Genomic DNA, 27,964 nt, shown 5'->3' with positions numbered 1-27,964 from the left:
ATACTGGGATAGTACATACATTAATTACCTCTATATATGTATATGCACTACCTTTGTTTCTCGTTACTAATAGTAGGTAAGGGAGGAAGTGTCGAAGTAAAATTTGAACTCCATTCACTAAAATTAAATTTGGCTTATGATTCAATTTATTAACAATTTATAATTTTATATAAATAAATAATAATTTATGTATAAAAGATTATATATATATATATATATATATATATATATATATATATATATATATTATTTATCAATTATAGTTTATACTCTTTATTAAAATTATATATAAAATATGATTATAAAATTTTATACCAAACATTAATGTGTGTGTATATATATTGTTCTCTTCTATAATTTAATTAGATTTATTATTCACTTTCAATCTAGGGTAAAAAACAGAAATAAGTAAGAGAGAAAATAATTTACGTAAATAAGCCTCTACCAACGTTTATATGTAGTTCGAATCAGCTTAGTTCGAATTCTATTTCTACATAATTCGAACCAACTTGGTTCGAATTATACACAAACACATGCACACACTAATTCGAATTACACACAAACACACGCACAGACTAATTCGAACCAGCTTGATTCGAATTATACACACAGTAATTCATGGTATAATTCGAATTATGCTGTTAAAAAATTAATAATTTATTAAAAAAATTTTATTAAAAAATTTATTAAAAAAATTAATAATTTAAAAATTAAAAAAATATATATTTTATTTCATACGTTAAAAAAAAGCTAACAAAATATTTAATTACGAGACTTCTTTAATGAGCTATCAATTCGAATTCCATACAATACTTTTCTGTCCATTTTTAATAGTTCATGAATATTTTTTAATAAATTTTTTTAATAAATTTTTTTAAATTATACTACAAAAAATATTTTATCCTATGCAAAATAATTTAAAAAAAAGGCTTAAAAATGTTAGGAGTACTATAAAAATTTGTAATGTTATAATAACTTAGGTAAATACATGCATGTACTCAAATTTTAAATAAAATATTCTACTTAGTCAATAATAATTTAGAAATGAAAGAAAATATTTTATTCTATACAAAATAATTAAAAAATATATTTTATTCTATACAAAATAATTTTAAAAAATAGCTTAAAAGATGTTATGAATACTATAAAAGTTTGTAATATTCTAGTGATTTAGGTAAATACATTATAAAAATATTTTTTTTTTAATTTCTAAATTATTAGTGGCTATGTGGAGTATTTCTTTAATGTCCTAAGTCATTAGGACATTACAAATTTTTATAGTACTTCTAACATCTTTTAAGCCATTTTTTAAATTATTTTGTATAGAATAAAATATTTTTTTGTGGTATAATTTAAATAAATTTATTAAAAAATATTCATGAGCTATCAATTAAAAATTAAAAATAAAAAATATAAATATATAAAATATATAATGTATAAATTCGAATTCAAATTTGACGTATAAACTCATAAACTCTGTTAATGGGTTGAATCATAACTAGTTCACGAATAAGTAGTAACTCACTTTCGGTATATGTTAGTAGGTAAAAGGAATTAGGAATGAAGAGATGGAGTATATTCTTTTAAGGTTAAGGGGCAGGGGTCAAATAAAAAGTTGACTGAGTTGAATCTAAGCAGTCAGCGGCGTGCGTCAATATATCTCATGCAAAATAGTTTGCGCACTTTATTTAGATTAAATCATATATATAATAACATGTATGTCAAACGTGCCAGCTAAGCTTTTCTCCTAACTATGCATGCATTCTTATTCAATTTAATATGTTTATAAGTTACATATAACGACCAATAGCTGCTCATATCAATGAATTAGTGCTTCTTCTTCTTCAAGAAAATCCCTGCGGCAGGTAAGAAAATTCTAAATTGAAAGCTGACAATATTGATTTTTTTTTTTTTAGTATGTGCTTTCAGCCACAAATTAAATCAGGTCTTTTTTTTCCCTTCCACTTACAAAGTTGGTAGTTTTATTAGATGGATTTAACAGAAAACTTTAAAACTACATGAGAAAGTGGGGCATTAACTACAGTCCTCATCACTTAGCTTGTCATAAAAAAAAACAGCGTTTGGAAGATTGTAAAAATCTAAGACCACAAGTCCACAACGCTTATTACAATTCTCATAATTACGACAACCACTAAGCACATAAAGTTTTAATTTCTTTACTAATTCTCATGTATGTGACAAGTTATTTAATTTAAAAATAATGCTACGCATTCAAATTTTTTGTTAATTAAGTATAATTAAATTAGTCTAATATAATAAAAATTAGTTATAGTTAGTATTATTTTAAATTTTATTATTTAATTTGGTTGAATTTAGTTCATAAAAAAAATTTAGATATATAACATTATTTTTAATTTAATTATGTTACTTATATACTAAAATTTAACCACTAATTAACTATAACATATAAATATACGTATTTAATTCTTTATAATTTTTTATTATATTATTATAAATAAATTTAATTGTTCATTTATTGTAAATTTAATTATTTTACCACGACCAATTTAATTATTCAGATAATGATTATTTTATTAAAAAGTTTTATAATTAATATACATAATACATAATATATGTTACAGACTTACGGCCCAACTTAGCTGAGCACAATGGCCGTCCCGGCCCATGAGCAGACCGATCCGTGCAGTCGGGTCGAATCCGCTCGGTCTGCGACTCGGACACGCACCCTTATTATCAGCTGCATGACAACTGTGGGAAACGAAGCTTCCTGGAAGGAGGTCTCCCCTCGTGGGGCCCACCCTACTGACAGGGTATATAAGGGGAGGGTCCTACCCCTCCTCCAAGGTACGTCATCATAACTTTTTCTCTCCGCCACTTGCACACGGACTGACTTGAGCGTCGGAGTGTCCTTGCAGGTGGCACCCCCTCAACTCGCGAAGAACTTGGGAAGTCGGCCACTCACACTACTCGTCCCCAGGACCCAAGCCGAGGCAGGGACCCATCTTCACACCCAAGACCGTCCGGTAACCGACCAATCGAATATTGGCGCCGTCTGTGGGGACCTTGCCGATATGGACTTTGTTTTGGTTCCTGGTGGGGCTAACGGCAAAGCCGGGCCCCGCGGGGAGGGAATGGATCCCAGAAGCAGAAGGGTAGCCGTCGGAGCTCCCACTCGCGAGGGCGCCGGATCCCCCCCGCGGCATCCCGAGGGACGACCCTTTGGAGGAACAGGCAGTGACAGCGCCAGAATAATACAAGAGCCGCGCCATAGGGTTCAGAACTTAGAGCGAGAAGTAGCCAACCGTGAAAGTCGTCAGCCTACTCCTAGTCAAGAGTGTTTCCGATCCACTCAAAGAGGAGAAAGGAGTCTCCGAAGAAGTCACTCTAGGCACACTCTGAGCCCCCGGATAGAATCAGAAAGCCAGGAAAGCAGAGAGGCGCCAAGGAGACGACGAGATCCTTTGGTCTATACCCGATCACCAACAAGAGATACCAAAGAGGAAGACTGGGAAGGCGACAGAGAACGAGGAAGAACGTGCCAACCACAACAAGAACACCACAGAGAAAGGGCAGGCAGAAGCCGGCCTAACAAAGAGCATAGTAGGGAGAGATCGAGGAGAACCCGGCAACTGGTGGTCATGGGGGTGACCTCTTTCTACCACTCGATCCTCGGAGTACGGCTGCCGAAGCACTGTGATAAGCCGACAGATATGAGGTACGATGGTACTCAAGATCCCCAGGAACATCTAACGGCCTTTGAGGCCAGGATGAACGTGGAAGGGGTAGGCGATGAGATAAGGTGTCGGGCTTTCCCAGTAACCTTAGCTGGGCCAGCAATTCGCAGGTTTAATTCCCTCCCCCAGGGTTCAATAACCACGTTTGCCGACATCAGTCGCGCCTTCTTGGCCCAGTTCACCACGCGTATCGCTAAAGCAAAACACCCGATTAACCTGCTAGGAGTGACTCAACGAGCCAGCGAGCCAACCAGGAAGTACCTGGATAGATTCAATGATGAGTGCCTGGAGATTGATGGCCTAACCGATTCGGTGGCCAGCTTGTGTTTAACCAACGGGCTACTAAATGAGGATTTCAGAAAACACCTTACCACCAAGCCCGTCTGGACGATGCAGGAAATCTAGAACGTGGCCAGGGAATATATCAATGACGAAGAAGTAAGCCAGGTCATGGCAGCCAATAAACGACAGCCTGCATATTCTAATGCCCGCCCGTCCGGCGGCGGGGAGAGGTCTAAGGAACACTCCAGAGACGGAGGGTCAGCCAAGACTTTCAAGCCCTTTCCCCGTGTTGGAAAGTTCACAAACTACACCCCCTAGCGGCCCCAATCGTTGAGGTCTATCAACAGATCACCGACAAGGGCATCTTGTCGAAGCCACGACAACTCAAGGACAAGACGGGAGAAAACAAAAACCTCTATTGTGATTACCACAAGGGCTATGGCCACAAGACCTAACACTGTTTCGACCTGAAAGACGCCCTGGAACAAGCCATCCGAGAAGGAAAATTGGCTGACTTCTCCCACCTTATAAGGGAACCAAGGAGGAGGGACCGGGACCGATCAGCCGAGGACAAAAGTCGCACCGTGAGGCAAAGACAGGAAGCCGAGGAGGACAGTGAGCGTGGCCTCACTGTGGTAAATGTGGTGATCGGAAGAGACGTCCCTCCCAGATCGAAATCAGCTAGCAAGAAGGACACCAAAGTCTTAGCTATGTCCTCTGGCCCAACGCTGCTCTCCCGAAGGGTACCCTTAATATCATTCGGCCCCGAAGATCAATGGTTTGACGAGGTTGCGAAGAACCCGCCGATGGTGATCACAGCCAGAGTGGGCACCGGCCTAGTAAAGCGGATCCTGGTGGACACAGGGCCGACTCCAATATTATGTTTCGCAATGTATTCAATGCTCTGGGCCTACAGGATGCCGACTTGAGGGGCCACCAACACGGCGTAGTAGGCCTAGGCGATAACTTCATCAAGCCAAATGACATAGTTTCCCTCCCGGTCTCCATCGGCGGAGGCAGGGGGAAGAGGTCGCTAATGGCGTAGTTCGTTGTCTTAAGGGACTCCACGGCCTACAACCTCATCCTGGGGAGGAAGACCATCAACGAATTCGGGGCAGTGATCTGCACCAAGCTACTGCTAATGAAGTTTGTTGTTGATGATGGGTCAGTGGGGACCATCAAGGGAGACCTGGAGACGGCGGTCGCATGCGACAACGCCAGCCTCTCCCTGAGAAAGAAGTCTAAAGAAGCATCCGGTGTTTTTCTCGCCGACCTGGACGCCAGAGTTGATGACAAACCTAGGCCGGAACCAGAGGGCGACCTTGAAAAGTTCAAGGTCGGCGACTCGGATGAGAAGTTTACCTTTGTAAACAGAAATTTACCCCATGACTTGAAAGGACCCCTGCTGGAGATGATCAGGGCCAACGTCAACTTGTTCGCCTGGACCTCGGCCGACATGCCAGACATAGACCCCCAATTCATGTCGCACCATCTGGCCGTGAGACCAGAGGAAAAGCCAGTCGCCCAAAAGAGGAGAAAAATGTCCAAAGAAAGGGCAGCGGAGGTGGCCAGACAGACGGCCAGCCTACTAGAAGCAGGCTTCATTCGGGAACTCGACTACGCGACTTGGTTGTCAAACGTGGTCCTGGTTAAAAAGTCCAGTGGGAAATGGAGAATGTGCATGGATTACTCTGACCTTAACAAAGCATGTCCAAAGGACTCCTTCCCCCTACCCAACATCGATGCTCTTGTTGACGCAGCGGCGGGTTACCGGTATCTGAGCTTCATGGATGCCTATTCGGGGTATAATCAGATACCGATGCACCGGCCAGACGAAGAGAAAACGGCGTTCATAACGCCAGGAGGGACATACTGCTACAAAGTGATGCCGTTCGGACTGAAGAATGCAAGGGCCACATACCAAAGGCTGATGAACAAGGGCTTTAGAGACCTCATCGGCAAGATGGTAGAGGTGTATGTAGACGATATCTTGGTCAAGACCGACAAAGCCGACGACCTCATAGGTGACCTGGAGAATGTCTTCACTTCTCTTCGTCGACACGGAATGAGGCTCAATCCGTTGAAGTGTGCCGTCGCTATCGAAGCCAGAAAATTCTTAGGGTTCATGATAACCCAAAGGGGGGTGGAGGCCAACCCAAAAAAGTGTGAAGTAATCCTACAGATGAAGAGCCCGGGAAGTGTGAAAGATGTCCAAATGTTGGCGGGCTGACTCACCACACTATCCTGATTCCTCGGCGCATCGGTGGCCAAGGCTCAGCCTTTCTTTAACCTGATGAAGAAGGGGATCGCGTTCGAGTGGACTCCGGTATGTGAGGAGGCTTTCAAACAGTTTAAGGAGATAATCTCAGCGCCGTCCGTCCTCACGAGGCCTAGAAATGGAGAAGCACTATACTTGTATTTGGCAGTAACCGATGAGGCCTTGGCGGCGGTCTTGGTGCGAGAAGAGGGGAAAACCCAACAACCAATATATTTCGTGAGTAAAGCACTACAAGGAGCGGAGCTAAGGTATAGCAAGCTGGAGAAGGTGGCTTATGCAGTCCTGACCTCGTCGCGAAGGTTGCGGCAGTACTTTCAAGGACACCAAGTAGTCGTCAAAACGGATCAGGCAATCCGACAAGTACTCCAGAAACCCGATCTGGCGGGTAGAATGATGACTTGGGCTATTGAACTCTCCCAATACAACTTACAGTATGAACCCAGGCACGCGATCAAAGCTCAAGCCATGGATGACTTCCTGGTAGAGGTAACAGGGGACCCGCCCGGGACACCGAACACACGGTGGAAGCTCCATGTGGACGGAGCATCCAACCAAACGTTCGGAGGAGCATGAATAATCTTAGAAAACCCAGCTGGAGTTGGATACGAGTAGTCGGTCAAATTCGAGTTTCCAGTGTCAAACAATCAGGCAGAGTACGAGGCCCTGCTGGGCAGCCTGGCTCTAGCAAGAGAGGTCGGAGCTACCCGACTAGAGATATACAGTGACTCGCAGGTTGTGACCTCTCAGATCAATGGGACCTACCAAGCCAGAGACTCGCTATTACAGAAATACCTGAAAAAAGTCAGAGAGTTGAGTAAGCAATTCGAGGAGGTCACGGTCCAGCACGTGCCGAGAGAAAGGAACACACGGGCAGACCTCCTATCGAAACTGGCGAGTACAAAACCAGGGATGGGAAACTGGTCTCTCATTCAAGGTTTAATAAAAGAACCAGCAGTAGCTTTACACCTGACTCAGGCAAATCCCTCCTGGATGAACCTGATCATCGACTTCCTAGAAAAGGCCGAACTCCCTAGTGACGAAAAGGTGGCTAAGACGATAAGGCGAGAAGCGGCTAAGTATGCGATCATACAGGGCCAGCTGTTTAAGAAAGGGCTTAGCCAACCACTGCTGAAGTGTCTGTGTCCCGACCAAACAGACTACGTCCTCAGGAAAGTCCACGAAGGATGCTGCAGTCACCACATCGGAGGAAAGGCTCTAGCCAGAAAGCTCATCAGAATTCGTGAGAAGGTGCAAAAGATGCCAAGAGAATTCCAACTTCCACAAAGCACCAGCAACCGAACTTAGCCTCCTGACGGCTTCCCGACCGTTCTCACAATAGGGAATCGATCTGTTGGGACCCTTTCCGGTCGGGCCAGGGCAGGTCAAGTACCTGATAGTGGCCATTGATTATTATACAAAGTGGATAGAGGCTGAGCCGTTGGCTAGCATATCCTCGGTGAATTGTCGGGAGTTCATGTGGAGACAGGTAATAGCAAGATTTGGTATCCCGGAAGTCGTCATCTCAGATAACGGGACATAGTTTACTGATAAAAAATTCGGAGAATTCCTTGCCGGTTTGGGCATAAAGCAAAAATTCTCAATAGTTGAGCACCCCCAAACCAACGGACAAGTTGAAGCCGCGAACAAGGTCATCTTGCAGGGCCTCAAAAAACGACTTGACCAGAAGAAGGGGGCGTGGGCAAACGAACAAGCCTCGGTTCTCTGGTCCTACCACACAACTCAATAATCGGCTACTAGGAAAACGCCTTTCGGGCTCACCTATGGGGTAGATGCAATAATTCCCGTTGAAATCGGGGAGCCGAGTTTGTGACTACTCTTAGGAGGAGTCAAAGAGGCCGTGGAAAAGGACTTGGTGGACGAATCCAGGGAGATGGCTCATTTATCAGAAACAGCGCTAAAGCAAAGAATGCCCCTGCGCTACAATACCAAGGTGCTCAAAAGAGAGTTCGAACGGAACGACCTGGTCCTAAGGCGCAATGATATCGGGCTCCCGATACCAGGGGAAGGAAAGCTGGCGACAAACTGGGAAGGGCCTTACAGGGTGAAAGAGGTAATCGGCAATGGCGCCTACAAGCTAGAGCGATTAGACGGCAAAGAAGTCTCGAGAACGTGGAATACGGGCAATCTGAGAAGATTCTATTCCTAGAACAAACCCACCGGCTTAGTAAGAACACTTTATGACGAACTGCTTGTCCTTGACATATGTTTGCTATCATTTATTCGTTTAAACCATTTTACGTTTGAGCCATTTACTATTACCAATTATATACTACTTGTCATCTCTTTCCTTTCTCGTATTCGTTGTTACTTAATTAAGCCACCACGACGAGTAAACGGTCTCAAGCTGATACGGTACACCGGGACTGATCACCCCAGGCACCACAAAGGAAAACGCCATAACATGTGGCTATCGAAACGACAAAAGCCATGACCTAGCATTGCTAATTACCAACTAAGCGGTAAAACGTTCTTGAACAAATAAGTTAATACCAACCAAACGGTAAAGAAAATAAAGGAAAGTAAGCGCCGACAAGGCGGGAAACAAACGGTTTATCACAAGCCGATTAAACGGCAAACAAATTCGAACAGTTCGAAGATTGTGAACGTTACAAGTTACAAAAGCATACAAGTTACAAGGACGAGTCACTTCTTCGGCATGTCGATGATCTTGCCATCCTTGATAGTCTTGAAAACGCCAACAGCCGAGGTGTCGAAGTCGGGAGACAGCAGCTTTACTTGAGCTTTAAGAGCTTCCTCGGTCACCAGGATGGCATTCTTGCCCTGTTTTACGGTCTCTTTATACTTCTTCTTAAATTCAGCAGTCTCAACCTGAGCCGCCTTGACCGAGGAAAGCGCCTTATCACGCTCCTTCTCCAGTTCAACCACCCGACCTTGGAAAGAGTTAAGTTGACTCTCCAGGGTAAGCTCCCGCTCAGTAAGCCGGGCCACGGCAGCGTCAGAGGTTTTCACTTTCTCCTCTGCGGCCTTCAGCTTGTCGCCAGCAACCTTGGCCTTCTCTTCGGCTGACTTAGCCTTCTCTTCGGTTGACTTGGCCTTATACTCGGCAGCTGAAAGCTGCTCTCGGAGCAACTTCACTTCTTCTCTGTACCTGGCGTTAGCCTTAACAGCAGATTCAAGATTCACCTCAAGAGATCGGGTTCCCGCCAAAGCAGATTCAGCCTTTTAAGCTAGGGCGGCCCCCCTGAGCATAGTACAGTACATCCACCTCGCCTGAGAAGAAAGGTCCCTGCCAAAGAAGAAGTCCTCCGTGCCGGAAAGCAATTGAGAATCAATGAAGGTCCCGGCGTCCAAGTTCTTCTCCATGACAGTAAGAACCCCCTCAGGACTGGAGGATGGTTTTCTCTTCCTTGGGTTATCAACAACGACCACCTCTTCCTCCAGTTCCGCCTCTTCCCAGGGCTCCGGTTCGACTTCCACCTCAGGATGAGGACCTGATCCAAAGCCAGTACTGGCCACCCCCTTGGGAGGGCTGGGACTGAACCTCCGGGTTGACGGTATCCTCAGGGGGCACTTCCTGAGCGGGGGTAGCGGAGTCGTCATCACTACCAGCCAAGAAGGTGTCGAATAAACCCTCAAGTCCAGTCACCTCGGCAGACATTGACACTGCAACGAAACACGGAAAACAGTTAACCGTCAAATCGGGAAGATAAACCAAAACAACATGTAAGCACAAACAAATCACTAGACAGCTACTCACGTATATAATTCCTGGCCATATCCCGGTCACCCATAAGAAGATGAGGGTTAACAAGGTTTTTTCCGAAAACAGCCAACAAGACGTCGGCAATCCTCTTGTTCTCGGGGGACAACTCTTTATACGTTATATTGGTAAAGGTGTTAGCCCCTACTCCAAAGCTCCAGTACGTCGGTATGCGACGTTCTCCCTCTAGCGTCAACCAAAAAGGATGCCGACCTTCGGCCGGACGAACCTTGAAGTACTTGTCCTTAAAACCGTGATACGAATCTTCGAATACGCCGAAGATCCTCCGACCCTGGGCCGCCCGAAGCACATGTAGCCCTTTTTAGGCCTCCCCTCATTGGGAGGATTTGTTAAAGTAAAAAAGAAAAAGAAATACTTCAATTGAGACCGACAGCTCCAGGTGCTCACACACCATCTCGAAACAGCGGATGGAAGCCCAGCTGTTCGGATGCAATTGGGACGACGCTACATCACATCGATTGAGCAGCGCCATTTGAAAAGAGGAGAAGGGAAAGCGGACTCCCAAACGAGTGAACATGGTCTTATACAACCACATCCAGTCAGCGACCTGGTGAAAGTGCAAGTTTAGTTCATATATTCGCTCGTTATCGGCAGGAACGAAAGCCGCGTAATTAGCCTCCTCGTCGGTCCCCCCGCAAAGGTAGTCGGCCTGTCGGAACTCCGTAAGTTCCTCTAGGGACATCTGGTTGGGGGAATCCTTCACATCCGAAGTCACCCAAGCATATCGGTCATAGGGTGCCGGTCTCACGACCCTTACGACGGGACGCTGGGCCATACCTACAGTGGGGCACCACCAATATCAGTCTAAGAGGCCGAGAAGCCGATAATGACACCAGAAACTATAACTCGCCTATTCGATAACTACAAAACAAGGTATAAATCTACAGTCGAGTGTAGCGCCAGGAAAAGCAAAATCCTAGAATGGCAACCCCCTACAGTATCTACCTAATGTCACCTAATGTTAAAACTCAAACAAACATGCAATTCATATCAAGGCAACAATACACATGCAAAGGCTAGAATAACAAACAACAGAGATAAACAATACCATATCAATATGAGGGAAAAAGAATAGAAAGCCTACCAGGATAAGGATGGTAATGGAAGGGGATCGAAGAATCGATGACGATCTGTGTGAAGCAGGGGTTTGCGGTGGAGATTTTTGAAAGAACGAGGAGGAAGCAAAGAAGATGCAGTGGGACTGAGTGAAACCAAATGAAAACTGCAAGGGAAACTAACTCCGAGAAGCGCAAAAGACAAGGGTATAATGGTCTTTTCTCGCGTGGTTTTGAATTGCCATTAAGAGCATTAAATGCTCAGCGCGATAAACGAGGCGACGAAGGGCGCATCTCCGCAGCGAGCAGATCCACACGCGCGTAGAAGGCGCGTCTTCATCATGGGTAACCGACTAACCGTACATCTCGCGAAGGAGAAAAGGAACGCGACATCAACAGCGCTCATGACCGCAGCTGGCGCGTTGGGGGCACTGTTACGGCCCAGCCCAACTGAGCACAATGGCCGCCTCGACCCATGAACAGACCGGTCCGTGCAGTCGGGTCGTACCCGCTCGGTCTGCGGCCCGGACACGCACCCTTACTACTAGCTGCATGACAGTTGTGGAAAACGAAGCTTCCTGGAAGGAGGCCTTCCCTCGTGGGGCCCACCCTACTGACAGGGTATATAAGGAAAGGGTCCTACTCCTCCCCCAAGGTACGTCATTATAACTTTTCCTCTCCGCCACTTGTACACGGACTGACTTGAGCGTCGGAGTGTCCTTGCAGGTGGCACCCCCCTCAACTCGCGAAGAACCCGAGAAGTTGGCTGCTCACACTACTCGTCCCCAGGACCCAGGCCAAGGCAGAGACCCATCTTCACACCCAATTAACAACCCTAAACCGTCTGATAACCGACCAACCGAATAATATATTATTTAATTTTTTAGTGTACATAGAATATTTTATTTAACTAATACTATTTTTTTTTCTTGGACACTATATATTATCATGCGTGTATGTAATTCGCTTATCAACCGATATCTTATATATATGTAGAGTGAGGAATTAGGGGATCTGCTTATCGGTGAACAGAGTGAACATGATGAAAATTACTAGTCATAAAAAGAATAGAAGCATTATATTTGAGAGACAAGCTTAATGCGTGCGCCACCAAAGAGCACTACTAACTCTTTGTGACTTCGATGTGAAAAGTCAAGATAGTACCGTAAATTCTTTTTATAATATTGAAACTACGGAAAGTCAGATATTTTTTTCAAATCTTTTGGGCTGAATCAGTTTGCACTCTGCTAAGTGGGTAAGAAAAGCATCAAAGAGGAGAGAGGCTGCTTTCAATTTGCATGAACTAAATTGACCCGCATTCTTATTTTTTGAGACAAACATATAATATGATGATATGATGTAATATGAACACACTCTATGTACTTGAAAGTACTTGCTTTAGTAGGGTCGATACTACATGAAAGTGGTTGAAAACTTTTTAATTCAGTTGCATATTCCCCGAATAATCTAGAACATTAAGCAAACGTGATTAAAAATATAATTATTTTTTGGTCCCCAAATTATGTATTTCGAAAGTAGATTCTTTAAATATATATTTTGTAACTTCCAATTTCTAGTAATGTTTTTAGACACAATTATGTAATCAAATTAGTACAATAAAATAACTGGAATTTTAGTATATTATAGATTTGAATTAAAGTTTTATTAGAAATTGGGGGGGGGGGTTGAAGAATGAAAATTAAAAATAAAAAATAGTTGAGGACTATCGAATAATTTCACCAAGGTTGTACACTTTGACTCTTTTTTTTTTTCAATTTTATTAATTAAAAATGAAGGCCTAGTAGTCTAGTACATTTGCAAGTTGTAACCATATTAAATAACCTTTTAAATAATTTCTTTTGCTTTTTTTTTTTGGACGTGAATAATTTCTTTTGCTGAAGGATGAATATAGTTTTAAATTGGGCCTATTTGTCCAAATAGGTCCATTTACTGCATTTTTGGCTGGAAAGGGTTCATTCCGAATACACAATACATATAGGCCCAAATAAATCAATTGGGCTTTACAAAAAAGATTGTTGGTGTCAGCCCAAGTCTGTGCAAATAATATCTTAAGGGCAGACGGCCCATGACAAAAAAAAGGGCAGACGGCAGAGAGAAAAGCTTAGAGGAAAAGATATTGAAGCATTGCTGCCATGGCTACTGAAGCATGTTCAACAGTCACAGTGAACCACATCAACGTTTTCTGGGACGAAGGGATGCTGAAGCACGAAACTGGCATTGGAGTGTTTGACACTGGTGACGACCCTGGCTTCTTGGATGTGTTGGAGAAGCATCCTGAGAACTCTGACAGGCTTAGGAACATGGTCTCCATCCTCAAGAGAGGTCCTATTTCTCCCTTCATTTCTTGGCACCCTGGTTCACCTGCTCTCATCTCTCAGCTCCTCTCTTTTCACACCCCTGGTACCTTCTATTTACTATCTTCTTCATTTCTCCATCGCCTTAGCTTTTTATGTTTTCTGTTTTCTTGTATTTCTGTGCTGCCATAATTGCTTTGATCTTGGGAGCTTTTTAGTGTTCTTAAGTTTGGAGGGAAATTGGGTTCTGGTAAAAAATTGATCTTTGTATAAAAAAAATCTGAACTTTTATGTATGCGAGTCCTGTTGCATTAGCCAGCAGAAGCACTTGCTAAGATTGGAATTTGCAAGTCTAATTGGGGACTAGGATGGTGATAAGTAGGATTAATTAATTAATTAATTGAGATGAAATAGTGCTTGATAGAGTTTCAATTTTTTTGTAATTTGCTAGAATACATAAATGAACTAGTAGAAGCTGATAAAGGAGGAGGGAAAATGCTATGTGCTGGCACATTCTTGAACCCTGGATCATGGGATGCAGCACTTCTTGCTGCTGGAACCACACTCTGTGCAATGAAGCATGTCCTTGATGGACATGGAAAAGTTGCTTATGCCTTGGTTAGGCCCCCTGGCCACCATGCTCAACCTTCTCAGGCTGATGGCTACTGTTTCCTCAACAATGCTGGCCTTGCAGTACAATTGGCCTTGGATTCTGGTGTGTGTAACAAGGTTGCAGTTATAGACATTGATGTTCATTATGGGAATGGTACTGCTGAGGGATTCTATAGGTCTAATAAGGTTCTTACCATTTCCCTTCATATGAACCATGGATCATGGGGTCCATCCCATCCCCATAATGGATCCATTGATGAGCTAGGAGAAGATGAAGGTTATGGCTACAATTTGAACATACCTCTACCAAATGGAACTGGGGACAATGGATATGTTTATGCATTCAATGAATTGGTTATTCCATCAATCCAGAAGTTTGGACCTGATTTGATTGTTTTGACAATTGGACTAGACTCAAGTGCAGTAAGTTCTGTTTATCATTTTCTTTTAGGTTCATGATTTATACTCTTGCCATAGTTAGCATTTTCACCTATTTTTAACTCCTCAACCAAATATACCCTTAGAAATTATCTGTTTCATTTCAATCACAAAAAAGATTGTTCTCATCAATTACAACAGAAGTTAAGTCAGTTTTCCTTCACAATCGGATCCTTTAAATAAGATATTAAAAAAATACTTCTTGTGTAAAATTTCCTTCTATATACTTCAATTGAATGGAACATGACAATGTTAAAAATAGTTAAATCACATTATCTTTACTTTTTCCCTCATTATCTAACAATAAAGAATCTTTACTTACTTTATGTGCCTCAGTTTGATCCAAATGGAAGGCAATGCTTAACAATGGAGGGTTATAGAAAAATTGGGAAGATTGTTCATGATCTTGCAAAACAGTACAGTGATGGACGCCTTGTAATTGTTCAAGAAGGTGGATACCATGTTACATATTCAGCATACTGTTTACATGCATTTCTGGAGGGTGTTCTCAGCCTAGCATCATTGCCTCCATTGCCAGATCCTATTGCTTATTACCCTGAGGATGACACATTTTCATCAAAGGTTATAGATGCCATTAAAAACTATCAAAAAGATAAACTTCCTTTTTAGAGAGAACTCCTTAACTTTGGAGATATTTCATCTGGAAAAAAAAAATTCTTATGTGCTCAGGCCTTAGTAGAGATATTAAGTCAAGAGGGTTTAATTATATCTTCTAAGTAAGAAGAAAGAAGGAAGGAATTTGTTGTAACTTTCACTAAGCATATCACTGGAAGAAAATGAGGAGAAAAGCTTATTCTCAAGTATAAATTTACTATTTCATTTGTAAAGCTCTAGAATAATGAGTTAAGGAAAATCTACATTTTAAAATTTCCCTGCAGCTGAATTGTCTCAGGCAATAGTAGTAGATATTATGATTGTACTTTTGCCATGGTTTCATAATTATTAAAAAATTACAATATTCTGCTACTAGTGCATGAATAGTGTTAAAACTTAGAACATCTGCATAAACAATTATAGACTGAGTTTGATTTTATACTGCCATATTTATAGGAGCTGAATTCTTTGATTTTGGAAGCCAATGGAGATGCGAAAAATGCGGAATGAAGATACTAATGTAAAAGTAAAATTATGATTGCTTTGACAAGGCGTGCATACTTTGATAAAGATGGTTCTCAATCTAAACACAGAAACAAACATTGTCATTTCCAATGACTTAATTAAACAAGTTTCACATTCATGACTTTGCCTAACAACATGTCTGCATGTTAGCCCCACAAAGGGTCCAATTCTTTGACAAACATCACTATGATACTTATATATATAATTTGGTTTTCATTACAAATTATTTAGACTTAGAAAATTAGCCTAATTGTCACTACCGACACTTGAGAAAAATTGACATTAATAGTAGTTTGTATTAATATGCTACTTTATATTTTGGAAAAAGACAAATCAATCTTCTAATGCATAGTGTCTTTACCTTTATATGTTATGTGTTGAAGACCCTATTTTGATGCTTGTCACTTCTTCATAGTTCACACACCTCTATTTTGGTCAAAAGAAGAAACTTCTAATTGTAACACTAAAGAAAGAGCAAAATAATTTGTTTTTTCTTCCTTTTAGTCAACTTACAACTTCATAAATTGATCAAAGTACACTTAAAAAACTAACATAAGAATTTATTCTTTGGGATAAAAATGTGTTAGACAAAATCAGAACCAACAAAATTTGATCAGAATTCTCAGTTGTGCACTTTATTTCATGCATCCTTATACTTGTTGGATGCTATACTGACATAAGGAATTTCCATGACAATCACAATTTGGCTTAATTATACACTCCCATCATGCAATAAATTAAATTATCCTATTATTCCCAATAGGATTAGATTAACTACATTTATTTTTGGATGTAAATGCAAAGTTGTCCATTTACAAAGTATTTCTAGGAGAATTACTATTTAACAATATAGACAAAGTAACTTAGGATGCTATGCCAAACTCAAAAAGTGGAGAGAATATATGTGTAAACAGTAGAAAGTGGAGTAAGCTTATTATGAAATTCTCAAAATTCAATTCCAGCCTCCAATTAAATTGCAGTATTTTATAAAAGAAGACACAGAAACTTCTCTTTTAATTCCACCCTATGACTTTAGCAGAATCAACTTCCATAAGCATATGCATGTGTAGGTTCTTCTTACACAATGCACCAAATAATTTATTGCAACTAGTTGATTACTTGTTTTTCATGTTGACTGTAATGAATTCCATAAGTCACCATTAAATCGTTTCTAGTCTCCACTCTTCATGCATTGCAGTATTAAAATTAAATTATAACAGGTTCATTTATTTGTTTTAGTTTTTACTTTAAGAGAAAGATACATAGTCATGAATCATGCATGATACTGTTAGCATTGGTTAACCGACATTAGCGGGAAGCCTTCCTAGAATTGAGCCGCCATCACAAAAGCTTAACAAATCTATGGAACTTCTAGGACAACACATGGGACCCACCACCATTGTTGTTTTCTCTTTTTAGTACCACATATTTGTTTAATTTATTTATTTAATTTTATTTCCCCACAACAAGTAGTCAACAGCTACAAGCCTACAACATTAGTGAGTTACTCATTTAGGTACCTCGATAACTACGAATACCTCTCTGTTTTCTAATTATAAAATAAAATTAAAATGTTTGATAATTAAAATAAATTAATTAAAAACAGTAAAAATTTATTTTTTTTAGTATTTATTAATTATTTATTTATTATAATAATTAATAAATATTAAATAAAACAAATTTTATCTTTTTTTTTGTCTTTAATATTATCAAAAATAAAATTCTAAAACTAGCCACCAATAGAACCCATTTAATTTTCCATTTATACCACACAATGACAAATTTACCCTTTTATTTAACATTGACCTGGTCATATGGTAAATAAATTTGTCTCTTTTTCATGTTAATAGGATTCAAAGATCGAATTACAAAAACTAAAAAGATTTATAATTCCCATTCAAGGCCAATCCATAAAAGATGCCGAGAATTATAATAAAAAATGAAGAGAAAAAGAAAAGGAAGAGAAGGGAAGGTTTGAAGAGGAAAGAGTGGACTAACACTTTTTTGAGGTTCCTTCCTTCTCTGATGAAAAGCAGAGTAAAATGTAAAAGCTGACGATACTCCACATTGCAATGTCCTTGTCTCTCTCTATTCTATTCTTCCTAATCCTCTGAGGTACTCAACATTTTCTCAATTTTAATTCCCTTTTGTTTATGCCTATTTTTAGTTAAGTTACAAACAAGACAAGCACTCACTTTCACACTCACATTCACATTCTCATTCACACACTCAATGTAATTATCTTCTTCTGAGTTCTGAGCTTCTGTGTTTCTAGTTCTTGCAGTTACTGCCCCTCATTTTTATGGCCACACAAGTCAGAGAGACAGAGACATTGGTTTTTCTCCTTCATGGGGTTCTGAGTTTAGTGTCAAAGTTCCTTCCTTGAGTACTTGGGGTTCTCTATTTTTTCTTCCTTATAGAGTAACAATGGAAGGTAGCCACATCATGGCAGTGTTGTTCTTTCTCTTCTTTGGCCTAATTATGAGAATGTGTTATGGTGACACAGACCCAAATGATCTCAAAGTTCTGAATTCTTTCAGAAAAGGGTTAGAGAATCCTGAGCTTCTGAAATGGCCGGAAGATGGAGATGATCCATGTGGCCCTCCTTCATGGCCTTATGTGTTCTGCAGTGGTGATAGAGTCACTCAGATTCAGGCCAAGAATCTTGGACTCAGAGGAACATTGCCTCCAAATTTCAATCAGCTCTCAGAACTCTACAACTTGGGCCTTCAAAGGAACAATCTCACTGGGATGTTGCCTAGTTTCAGTGGATTATCTAAGTTGGAATTTGCTTTCTTGGATTACAATGCATTTGAAGCAATCCCTTCAGATTTCTTCAACGGACTTACCAGCTTGAGGGTTTTGTCTTTGGAAGAAAATCCATTAAATGGAACTACTGGTTGGTCATTTCCTCTTGATTTGGAAAAATCAGTGCAACTAACCAATCTTTCTCTTGTTAATTGCAATTTGGTTGGACCGTTGCCGGATTTCCTAGGCACATTGCCTTCCCTAACGAACCTGAGGCTTTCCGGGAACAGGCTATCCGGTAAGATTCCGGAAACTTTTGCTCAATCTTCTATCCAGGTTCTATGGTTGAACAATCAAGAAGGTGAAGGGTTAACGGGTCCTATTGATGTTGTTTCTTCAATGATTTTCCTAAGACAGCTTTGGCTACATGGAAATCAGTTCAATGGGAGAATTCCACATGATATTGGAAACCTTACTTCCTTGCAAGAGCTCAACCTCAATAGTAATCAACTTGTTGGCTTGATTCCTGAATCCCTAGCAGAAATGGAACTTGAGTTACTGGTGTTGAACAATAACATGTTAATGGGTCCAATACCAGAATTTAAGGCTGCAAATGTTTCTTATAATAACAATTTCTTTTGTCAAATTAAGCCAGGGCATGAATGTGATCCTCAAGTTACTGCACTGCTAGATGTTCTGGATAATCTGAACTATCCATTGTTTCTCATTTCGGATTGGTCAGGCAACAATCCATGCACTGGAAGCACAGAGAGCACAGGGCCATGGTTCGGATTGAGCTGCAATTCCAACCACCAGGTATCTATAATCAATTTGCCACGGCACGAGCTCAACGGTACTCTTAGTCCCTCACTTGCTAAGTTAGATTCATTACTTGAAATTAGGCTAGAAGGAAATAACATAACTGGCATGGTTCCTAGTAATTTTTCTGAATTGAAATCTTTGAGGTTGTTTGATTTAAGTGACAACCATCTTGAGCCCCCATTGCCAAATTTTCGCGAAGATGTTAAGGTTGTTATTGTGGGAAACCCTCTTCTTACTACTGAAAGTGGAGGAATGTCTCTGCCGCCTGAAAATTCACATCCTTCTCCAGACAACCTGTCACCCCCTTCATCCTCCTCTCATAAGGCACATGATCCCAATATGAATTCAAGTTCAAGTCAATCTAAACTGGATCATTCCAAAAGATTCAAGACAGTGGCAATTGTGTCTGGAATTACAGTCTTTGTAGTTGCTGTTCCTTTGGTTGTTTTCCTCTTCATTTGTTCCATGAAGAAGAAAAAGGCCTCCTTGGATGCTCCAAGTTCCATTGTGGTGCACCCGAGAGATCCATCCAATCGGGATAATGTGGTTAAAGTCACAGTCTCAGATACCACTACTGGAAGCTTATCAACTAAGACTGGGACAAGTTCTCTGAGTAACATTAGTGGTGAGACTCAAAACTCTCATATAATTGAGGCTGGAAACCTTGTCATTTCGGTTCAAGTCCTACGCAAGGTTACCAACAATTTCTCTTCAGAAAATGAGCTAGGCCGTGGAGGGTTTGGAACTGTGTACAAGGGTGAACTTGAAGATGGGACTAAAATAGCAGTGAAGAGAATGGAGCATGGTGTTATCAGCAGCAAGGCGCTGGAGGAGTTCGAAGCTGAAATCGCTGTTCTTTCAAAGGTTCGTCACAGGCATTTGGTATCTCTTTTGGGGTATTCCATTGGAGGCAATGAGAGACTTTTGGTTTATGAATATATGCCTCTTGGTGCTCTTAGCCAACATCTTTTCCATTGGAAAAACTTGAAATTGAAACCATTGTCTTTGTCACAAAGGCTTGCAATAGCTCTAGATGTTGCTAGAGGGATCGAATACCTTCATGGTCTTGCCTGCCAGACCTTCATCCATAGAGACCTCAAGTCTTCTAATATTCTACTTGGTGATGATTTCCACGCAAAAGTATCGGATTTTGGTCTTGTTAAGCTTGCTCCGGATGGCGAAAAATCTGTGGCAACCAAGCTTGCTGGAACATTTGGATACCTTGCCCCTGAATATGCAGGTAAGAGGTGTTACTTTTAATTACCTCTAGAACTTAATAACAGGATCACACTATTCTTAAGGCATCGTATCTGCTGCATGTTTGTATTCAGCTGGAATGTTCTTAAAAGAACTTAATTTACCGATGAAAAATTTAGTGAGTAAATTCGGTTTTCGTGCTTGCTTTTGAGTTTGTTAATGAACATTGTTCTATAGTACTCTGCTATCAATTTTTGTTTACCTTTGTAATTGTCAATGCCTTTCTAAAATTCAGTTCTATTCATTGAGTAGCTAAAAGCACAACTATTTATCATGCCCCTAGTAAAGTAGGAAATTATCTAGCTAAATATACTACACAATTATTTTTAATCAGGTGCCCTACTACATTTAGATAATTAACAAGAAGATAATGTCTAATTATAAGTTCAATCAGTTTATATTTCAGAATATGATCTTTGTATCCTTTATCTTATAGTTAAGTACTTATGAGTTACTATGCATTGCATCATCCTTGTTAGCATCTTTACACTTGTGAGTTTATCTCTGTTTATTAGCATCTTTCACTTGTTTTAAATCTTCAATTTTTCTCAGTTTGATCCATCTAGCTCCGCATACTAAGTTTTGTCTATATGTTTCAGTGATGGGGAAAATCACCACTAAAGTTGATGTGTTCAGCTACGGGGTGGTCCTGATGGAACTACTGACTGGATTAACAGCGCTTGATGAGAGCCGGCCGGAGGAAAGACGATATCTAGCAGAATGGTTTTGGCGAATCAAATCAAACAAAGAAAAGCTCATGGCTGCCATTGATCCAGCTTTGGAAGCAACTGACGAGGCTTTCGAGAGCATATCCATTGTATCTGAACTCGCTGGACACTGCACTGCAAGGGAGGCACACCACCGGCCAGATATGAGTCATGTAGTGAATGTACTCGTGGCATTGGTTGAGAAATGGAAACCGGTTGATGATGAGTTAGATTACGACTCTGGTATTGACTACAGTAGACCGCTCCCACAAATGCTGAAGATTTGGAAGGAAGCAGAGAGCAATGAATTTAGCTATGGCGCCAGTACTGAAAACAGTAGAGGAAGTAGTATAGCAGCCAAGCCTTCTGGTTTTGCTGATTCTTTTACCTCTGCTGATGCTAGATGATTTTGGAGCCAAGTCCGGTACAATTTGTGATTCTTATTGCCATAGACTATAGTGCTATTTACCTGAATAAAAAATTTTCCATTACATTGTTTGTTTTGTGATTTTTGTGTTGTTTGTGGACAGTGAAACACTTCAAAATACTATTCCAAGATGTAGATAAAGAGTTTTTGTTTTGTCCTATTTTAGTATTTGGCTTTATAGAAACTTCATTTGGCAAGTCTTCTGTTATCCATACAATACAAGGTTGATTGTTACACATGCATAGCAACAACTTAGCCAGCATATTACAAATGTTAAAACAAAGGTTGTTATGATTCATATTACAAGTTTGATACTGATTGATTGAAGGTGCCTAACTACTAGTCCTAGTACTTGATTATCATGTTACTTGTAGTTTGTGTGTTATGTTCCTACCGGACAACTTCTTTGTCCAAAAAGACTTTAAAAAGGTGCAAGATTAATGCAGGGAAGTTGGTGGTAGGGCTAAAGCTCAAGCAAAAGAGAGTGCAGAGTTCTTCAATCTCATTCATGCTTGTCACCAAAAATGAGAAGTTGAAAATGTCACTTGTATAGTTGTATTGGGAAGAAAAATTGAACCGACATTTTTCTTCCTTCTTCAATTGGACCATAGCCGTTGAAAAATTGAAGGCTGATAGTGATATGAAATAGTATTCTGCCGAACTCAGAAATGCCATAAATCCTATAAAACATGGTCACATGTTTTTGAGGATTTTTTTTTTTCTTAATTTTGATTTCATGCGATGGCATACAAATCGAAGAGATAATAGATAATAGACCTTCAAATTTAGTTTGGTGATCCAGTGAGTACCACATGAAACTTAAGGCATAATATCAGAGTATTTCTGTCAAAGAGAATATTTGTATTTTCAACATAATAATATAATATTTCCTTTTTATTTATTTACTTGAAAAAAAAAAAGAGTAGGATAAAGAAAACAAAACAAAAAAGAAAGAGGGGTACCCATAAGTCCATAACCGTAAGGAACCATGCTGCAACCTGCGTGCACAGCTACCCCAACATCATCACTCCCCCATCCTCCACCTCAGACAAATTCCAAGTCTTCCATAAAACCCAACATCACAAAACATCATAGTTTGTTGTTAAGACGCACACAAAAATCCTCAGACCCAAACCCTACTGTCTTATGGACATCCTCCATAGCTCAGCACTGCCGAAACGGAAACTTACTCCAAGCTGCTTCCGATTTCGTTCGCATGAGGGAAGCCGGTGCCGAACCCAACCACATCACCCTCATTACTCTTCTCTCCGGTTGCGCTCACTACCCATCTCACAGCAACATCTCCTTCGGATGTGCATTGCATGCGCACGCTCGAAAACTGGGTTGCATGGACGTCAACGACGTCATCGTTGGCACAGCGTTGATCGACATGTACGCAAAGTGCGGCAGCGTGGGCTCTGCAAGGTTGGTGTTTGACCAAATGGGTGTAAGAAATTTGGTGACTTGGAACACCATGATCGATGGATACATGAGGAACGGCGAGACGGAATGTGCTCTCCACCTGTTCGATGAAATGCCTGTGAAGAATGCCATTTCTTGGACTGCTTTGATTGGCGGCTTTGTGAAGAGAGATTGTCACGAGGAAGCATTGGAGTGCTTTCGGGCAATGCAGCTCGCTGGTGCAGTGCCTGATTATGTTACTGTTATTGCTGTCCTTGCTGCGTGTGCCAACTTGGGGACACTTGGTCTTGGTTTGTGGGTGCATCGACTTGCTGCGAAACAAGGGTTATTGCACAATGTTAAGGTTGCCAACTCGTTGATTGATATGTATGCTCGGTGTGGGTGCATAGAGTTTGCTCGTCAAGTGTTCGAGAGCATGTTGGAGCGAACATTGGTGTCTTGGAACTCAACCATTGTAGGTTGCGCCGTTAATGGTCTTGCGGACGAGGCTCTGAATTTATTCAGTTCAATGCAGAGGGAAGGGTTTGAGCCTAATGGGGTCAGTTACACGGGTGCTCTAACAGCATGTAGCCATGCCGGATTCATAGATGAGGGCATAAGAATCTTTGATTACATGACGAGAGTTCACAGAATTGCGCCTAGGATTGAGCACTATGGTTGTCTAGTGGATCTCTATAGTAGAGCTGGGAGATTGGAAGAGGCATTGAATGTGATCAAGAACATGCCCATGAAGCCTAATGAAGTGGTGTTAGGGTCATTGCTTGCTGCTTGTAGGACTCGTGGGGACATTAATTTGGCTGAAAAAGTGATGAGATATCTTGTTGAATTGGATCCTGGTGGAGATTCCAATTATGTGCTCCTTTCTAACATTTATGCAGCGGTTGGAAAGTGGGAAGGTGCAAACAAAGTTAGGAGGGCAATGAAGGTCCGTGGGATTCAAAAGCAACCAGGCTTTAGCTCCATTGAGATTGATTCAAGCGTGCACAAGTTTGTGGCAGGTGATAAATCTCATGAAGAGAATGAGCATATTTATGCAGCTTTGGAGCTCTTGTCTTTTGATCTTCAATTATGTGGCTATGTTCCGGATTTATCTGTAAAACATTCTTTTGAGGGTGATTGAGCTTTGTAATTGACTTGCCCAATGATTCAATTTTGTTACTGAACTGGTAAATGTTAATCGAATTCAAATAAATGATTAACTATAATTTGCATATAAGATTAGACCCCGGAAAAAAACTATATAAAAGAATTAAGTTTGATCATGCAAGATATATGAACTTGCTCATACATATAGCTAGAATTATCATGGATTCAAACTGATGAAGCCAAACTAAATTCCCTCCCACAAACCCTCTCTGCAATTCTCTCAGCAACCTCCACCTTCCCATGATTTCTACATGCCCCCAACAAGGCACCCCATAATGCTTCATCAGGCTCAACCTCCATCCTCAAAATCAACCTCTCTGCTTCCTCAACCTCCCCAACCCTCCCCAACATATCCACCATACAAGTGTAATGCTGCAGCCCTGGCTTAATACCAAACTTCACCTCCATCATCTCAAAATACTCCCTTCCCTTCTCCACAAATCCGCCATGGCTACACGCCGACAACACCGCCGTCAAACTCACGCCATCAGGCCTCTCCCCAGCCTCCACCATCCTATCAAACATCTCAAACACCTCCCCAAACATTCCATGCATCCCATAACCCGCCATCATAGTTGTCCAGATAACCACGTTCCTCTCAAGCATTCCATCAAACACCTTGCGGGCACAAGCCAAGTCACCACATTTCGCATACATGCTTATCAAAGCATTCAAATTTGCCAAGTCAAAGGAAAACCCATTAACCACAACTGCTCCATGGACCTGTTTACCGAGCCTCAGCGACGATAATCCAGCGCAAGACTTGAGCACAGAAGGGAACGTGTGGCGATCAAACTGCTTGTATGAGAGAACCATGAAGCGGAACAGGGAGAGCGATTGGGCAAAATTGTTGAGGTTGGAATGGGCTCTGATGAGAGCGTTGAAGAGGAAAGTGGGTTTGCGATTTGCGAAGGAGAATATTGTATTTGCATGGTGCAACTGGGCGCAGGAAGCGTAGCAAGAAACGAGCTTGGTTCGAATGAAGTCATGGCTTGAAATTCCTAAGGTAATGGTGACCGCGTGGATTCGTTTCAAATTCTTCAAATTCTTTGAGGAAATGCAAGCGTCAAGAAGTGTGGCGCATAAAGGTACGAGCTTTAGTTCTTGAGACTTATACATAATATCACCTTCAACTTTAAGTTCACTATCGAGTTTTGGTCATGGTTCCGAATGTTCAGTTCAATTTTTAGAATTTTAATTTTGATTGAGAGATTAAAAAGGAAATAATCGATGCAAAATTAAACTAATAAAAAAATGTACTACCACATTTTATTTGAAATCCTTAAATAGTATCTTCGTTTGTTGTAGGGCCAGAGAATATGTTTAGCCAGATTTGGTTATTGGATTTGGCTATTGTCACAAAATATAGTTGGTTGCGTCAGCATATGTGTTATTGCTGATGTCATTTCTCTCACTATGGCTATCATGAGTACAAATTTGAGAATAGAAGATCGAGGTTAGTTATCAGAGAAGATGGTACATATACTTGCATATTTATGTAGTTATTCGGGTGGAAGAATTAGAAAGGGCCAAAACACATAACTGTCATAATTCATAAAGGTTCCGTTTCAATCCAATCCATGATCAACACTATGAGCTGTAAGCACAAAATTGCCATAATGAAAATGTCACTGGTTTTCAGACCCAATATCACATCTACTGCTAAGAGTAATGTTACCGTCGATTAATATATACTTTTTACGTGTTATTTTTAAAATGTCTCTATTTAGCATATAAAAAATGTCATGGAAGAAGGAAGATCAGTTTCTTTTGTTCCTTTTTCTCTAGATTCAGTATCTGCCATACTTCACTGGTTTTAGTTATGGTTAACATCACTAAAATCTTTATCGTATGGTAAGCTGATTTCTTTGCCATTGTGATATGGTGTGATTCATAAAATTTTACTAGATGTGCTTAAAATTAAAAAAACATAATACTAATTAACAAAAAAGAAGAACAGGAACAAGCTAAGCTGACACATATATATTCTAGTGCATGTCAAAGTAAGAGAACTTCACTGCTACACATTGCATTTTTCTTTCCCCAGATTAAACTATATATATAGCTACTAAGTAGATAAACACTCTTCAGTTTTCACAGTGATAACAAAAAGAAAACTAATAGGTCAAGAGAACAGAACTATATATATATATATGAAGTTAAGGGGTTTGAGGCTTGGGGTTGCCAATGCCACCGTTATGATGGAGTGGGTCTGGACCAGAAGGAACCCTCCTCAGCTCCCAACTCACTGATTTTTCACCATCTCTTATCATTCTTGATGATGATGATCCTTGCAGCATAGCCTTCAGACTTGTTTTCTTATCCTTGAAAGCAAAAAACACCTGCACCAATTAACAACGTAGAAATAGTGTTATAAATTGTACCACAAACAAAAGTATAGAATCTAAAGCATAAGTAGTGATAAGTAGTGATAAGTAGTGATAGACCTTCCTATTTCGAATCTCCTTGAGAACAGCTGCCTGAGCATCAAAGCATCCATGCTTATTAGCATTGCAATAATCTGCCATTAAACAAAACATGTTATGAATGATACCTTCTTTTTTTTCTTCCCAAGTTTGTGACAGAAACGAGAAGAAAAAGATTATTGACAAACCAGAAGTGTCTTTCACAAGAAGCAAGCAGAAAAGAACCAGCAAAGTGAGAGAGGTGAAGAAGAACTTTGATGCCATTGGAGGGAAGAAGGGACTTAGTTTCTTTTTTATCATGCGAGTTGAGAGAAGGAAGGGTATCCTAGTTGACCCTTTTATAGTGGTGTGTGGATTCAAGGATTTGAATGATGGCTCATGCAGCCATTTTATGAAGACACTACTAATGTGGTGAGCTATATAATCATTGCAAGTAAGCAGCACCTATATGAGCTAAGATCCATCACTGCTCTTCTCTCTGTGGCAGCGCCGTCTTATGTGGCAGTTGAGCCACCTGAAAAGTGAAAACAAATCACTTGGCAGGTGCCAATGCATGTAATAGATGGGATATGTTATGCTTATAATTGCTTAGTATATGATGAGATACAATATTGGAAACAACAATGCTAAGTGTTCAGTAAATATTATTATTTTTTTGTCAGCATTTAATTAGCAATAATTTATATTTATATTTATAGGTATTTTACACACAAGAAACATATAATTTATATTTATATTTATTTGAATTTTATACACATAAATTAATATAATTTGTATTTATATTTTTCAAAATTTATACATATAAATTAGTTAAATTTATTTATTAAAAATAATTTAATATTTATGTTAATAAAATAATAATTAAAAATACTAAAAATTACTGGCTTTTAACAAATTTTTTATTGTAAAAAATAAAATTTGCATTTGAAATTAGAGATTGAAAAATATATACTTTTTTAATTTTTTAAAATATAGCAGTAATAGAAACATCTTTTTTTTGTATTTTTATCTTTTTAAATTTTTAATATTTAAGAATATGTTATATGTAGTACTTTTATGTAATTTTTTTAACATCTATTTTTAATATTAAATCTTTATGTTTTATTCTTAGATTAAGTTGAATTTTCATAATATCTTAAATTCAATACATAATCACGTATATGACAAGATGTGATGTCAAAAGATATTAATAAATAAATCAAACATGAAAATGAACGAAAAAGGGGATATGCTTTGGTAGGTGGTTTGATTAAAAAGGCAAATGGCATGGGCATTGGCAGCCACAACATGATGTTTCCCCTATCCCATATCTGATTCTCTGTTTCAAAATCTGTTTACAATTACATACATACATTATTACTTTTTCTTTTTTTTTTTTTAGAGTCATTATATTTGCTGACTTTTTTCTCT

At 40.0% G+C, this 27,964-nt stretch overlaps 5 protein-coding genes and 1 pseudogene across 7 annotated transcripts; 4 read left to right on the top strand and 2 right to left on the bottom strand.

Moving 5' to 3' along the window:
- The first annotated feature begins 6,291 nt into the window (after positions 1-6,291).
- On the top strand, positions 6,292-7,581 carry LOC148547087 (uncharacterized). Its single transcript, XM_088495286.1, has 2 exons — positions 6,292-6,762; positions 6,925-7,581. Exons 1-2 carry the CDS (start codon positions 6,292-6,294, stop codon positions 7,579-7,581), a joined length of 1,128 nt encoding a protein of 375 aa, XP_088351412.1.
- A 5,586-nt stretch (positions 7,582-13,167) lies between these two features.
- Positions 13,168-15,449, top strand: HDA08 (histone deacetylase 8). The gene is made up of 3 exons (XM_016316512.3): positions 13,168-13,515; positions 13,861-14,444; positions 14,796-15,449. The coding sequence occupies exons 1-3, from the start codon at positions 13,248-13,250 to the stop codon at positions 15,087-15,089; spliced, it is 1,146 nt and encodes a 381-aa protein (XP_016171998.1). The 5' UTR covers positions 13,168-13,247; the 3' UTR covers positions 15,090-15,449.
- Positions 15,450-17,498: 2,049 nt separating this feature from the next.
- LOC107613852 (receptor protein kinase TMK1) lies at positions 17,499-21,855 on the top strand. 2 transcript variants are annotated; one of them, XM_016316024.3, is made up of 3 exons: positions 17,499-17,714; positions 17,884-20,409; positions 21,026-21,855. In XM_016316024.3, the coding sequence occupies exons 2-3, from the start codon at positions 18,027-18,029 to the stop codon at positions 21,538-21,540; spliced, it is 2,898 nt and encodes a 965-aa protein (XP_016171510.1). In that variant the 5' UTR covers positions 17,499-17,714; positions 17,884-18,026; the 3' UTR covers positions 21,541-21,855. The 2 variants fall into 2 exon arrangements, with proteins under 2 accessions (XP_016171510.1, XP_016171508.1); XM_016316022.3 differs by having other exon boundaries at positions 17,875-20,409.
- Positions 21,856-22,351: 496 nt separating this feature from the next.
- On the top strand, positions 22,352-24,164 carry PDE247 (Tetratricopeptide repeat (TPR)-like superfamily protein). Its single transcript, XM_016316653.3, has one exon. The coding sequence runs from the start codon at positions 22,549-22,551 to the stop codon at positions 24,100-24,102; it is 1,554 nt and encodes a 517-aa protein (XP_016172139.1). The 5' UTR covers positions 22,352-22,548; the 3' UTR covers positions 24,103-24,164.
- A 39-nt stretch (positions 24,165-24,203) lies between these two features.
- Positions 24,204-25,360, bottom strand: LOC107614447 (putative pentatricopeptide repeat-containing protein At1g56570 pseudogene; annotated as a pseudogene). The gene has a single exon (XR_015895921.1). The product of XR_015895921.1 is annotated as a putative pentatricopeptide repeat-containing protein At1g56570 pseudogene (transcript).
- Positions 25,361-26,287: 927 nt separating this feature from the next.
- On the bottom strand, positions 26,288-26,818 carry LOC107610379 (uncharacterized). Its single transcript, XM_088495285.1, has 3 exons — positions 26,743-26,818; positions 26,576-26,649; positions 26,288-26,470 (listed from the first exon to the last, which is right to left on the bottom strand). Exons 1-3 carry the CDS (start codon positions 26,816-26,818, stop codon positions 26,288-26,290), a joined length of 333 nt encoding a protein of 110 aa, XP_088351411.1.
- Positions 26,819-27,964: the final 1,146 nt, after the last annotated feature.

The sequence above is a fragment of the Arachis ipaensis genome, chromosome B8, assembly GCF_059453495.1.
Source record: "Arachis ipaensis isolate K30076 ecotype BB chromosome B8, ASM5945349v1, whole genome shotgun sequence".
NCBI classification, from domain to species: domain Eukaryota; kingdom Viridiplantae; phylum Streptophyta; class Magnoliopsida; order Fabales; family Fabaceae; genus Arachis; species Arachis ipaensis.
The sequence above is the reverse complement of the archived record's forward strand: the minus strand, read 5'-3'. Positions and strand labels throughout refer to the sequence as shown.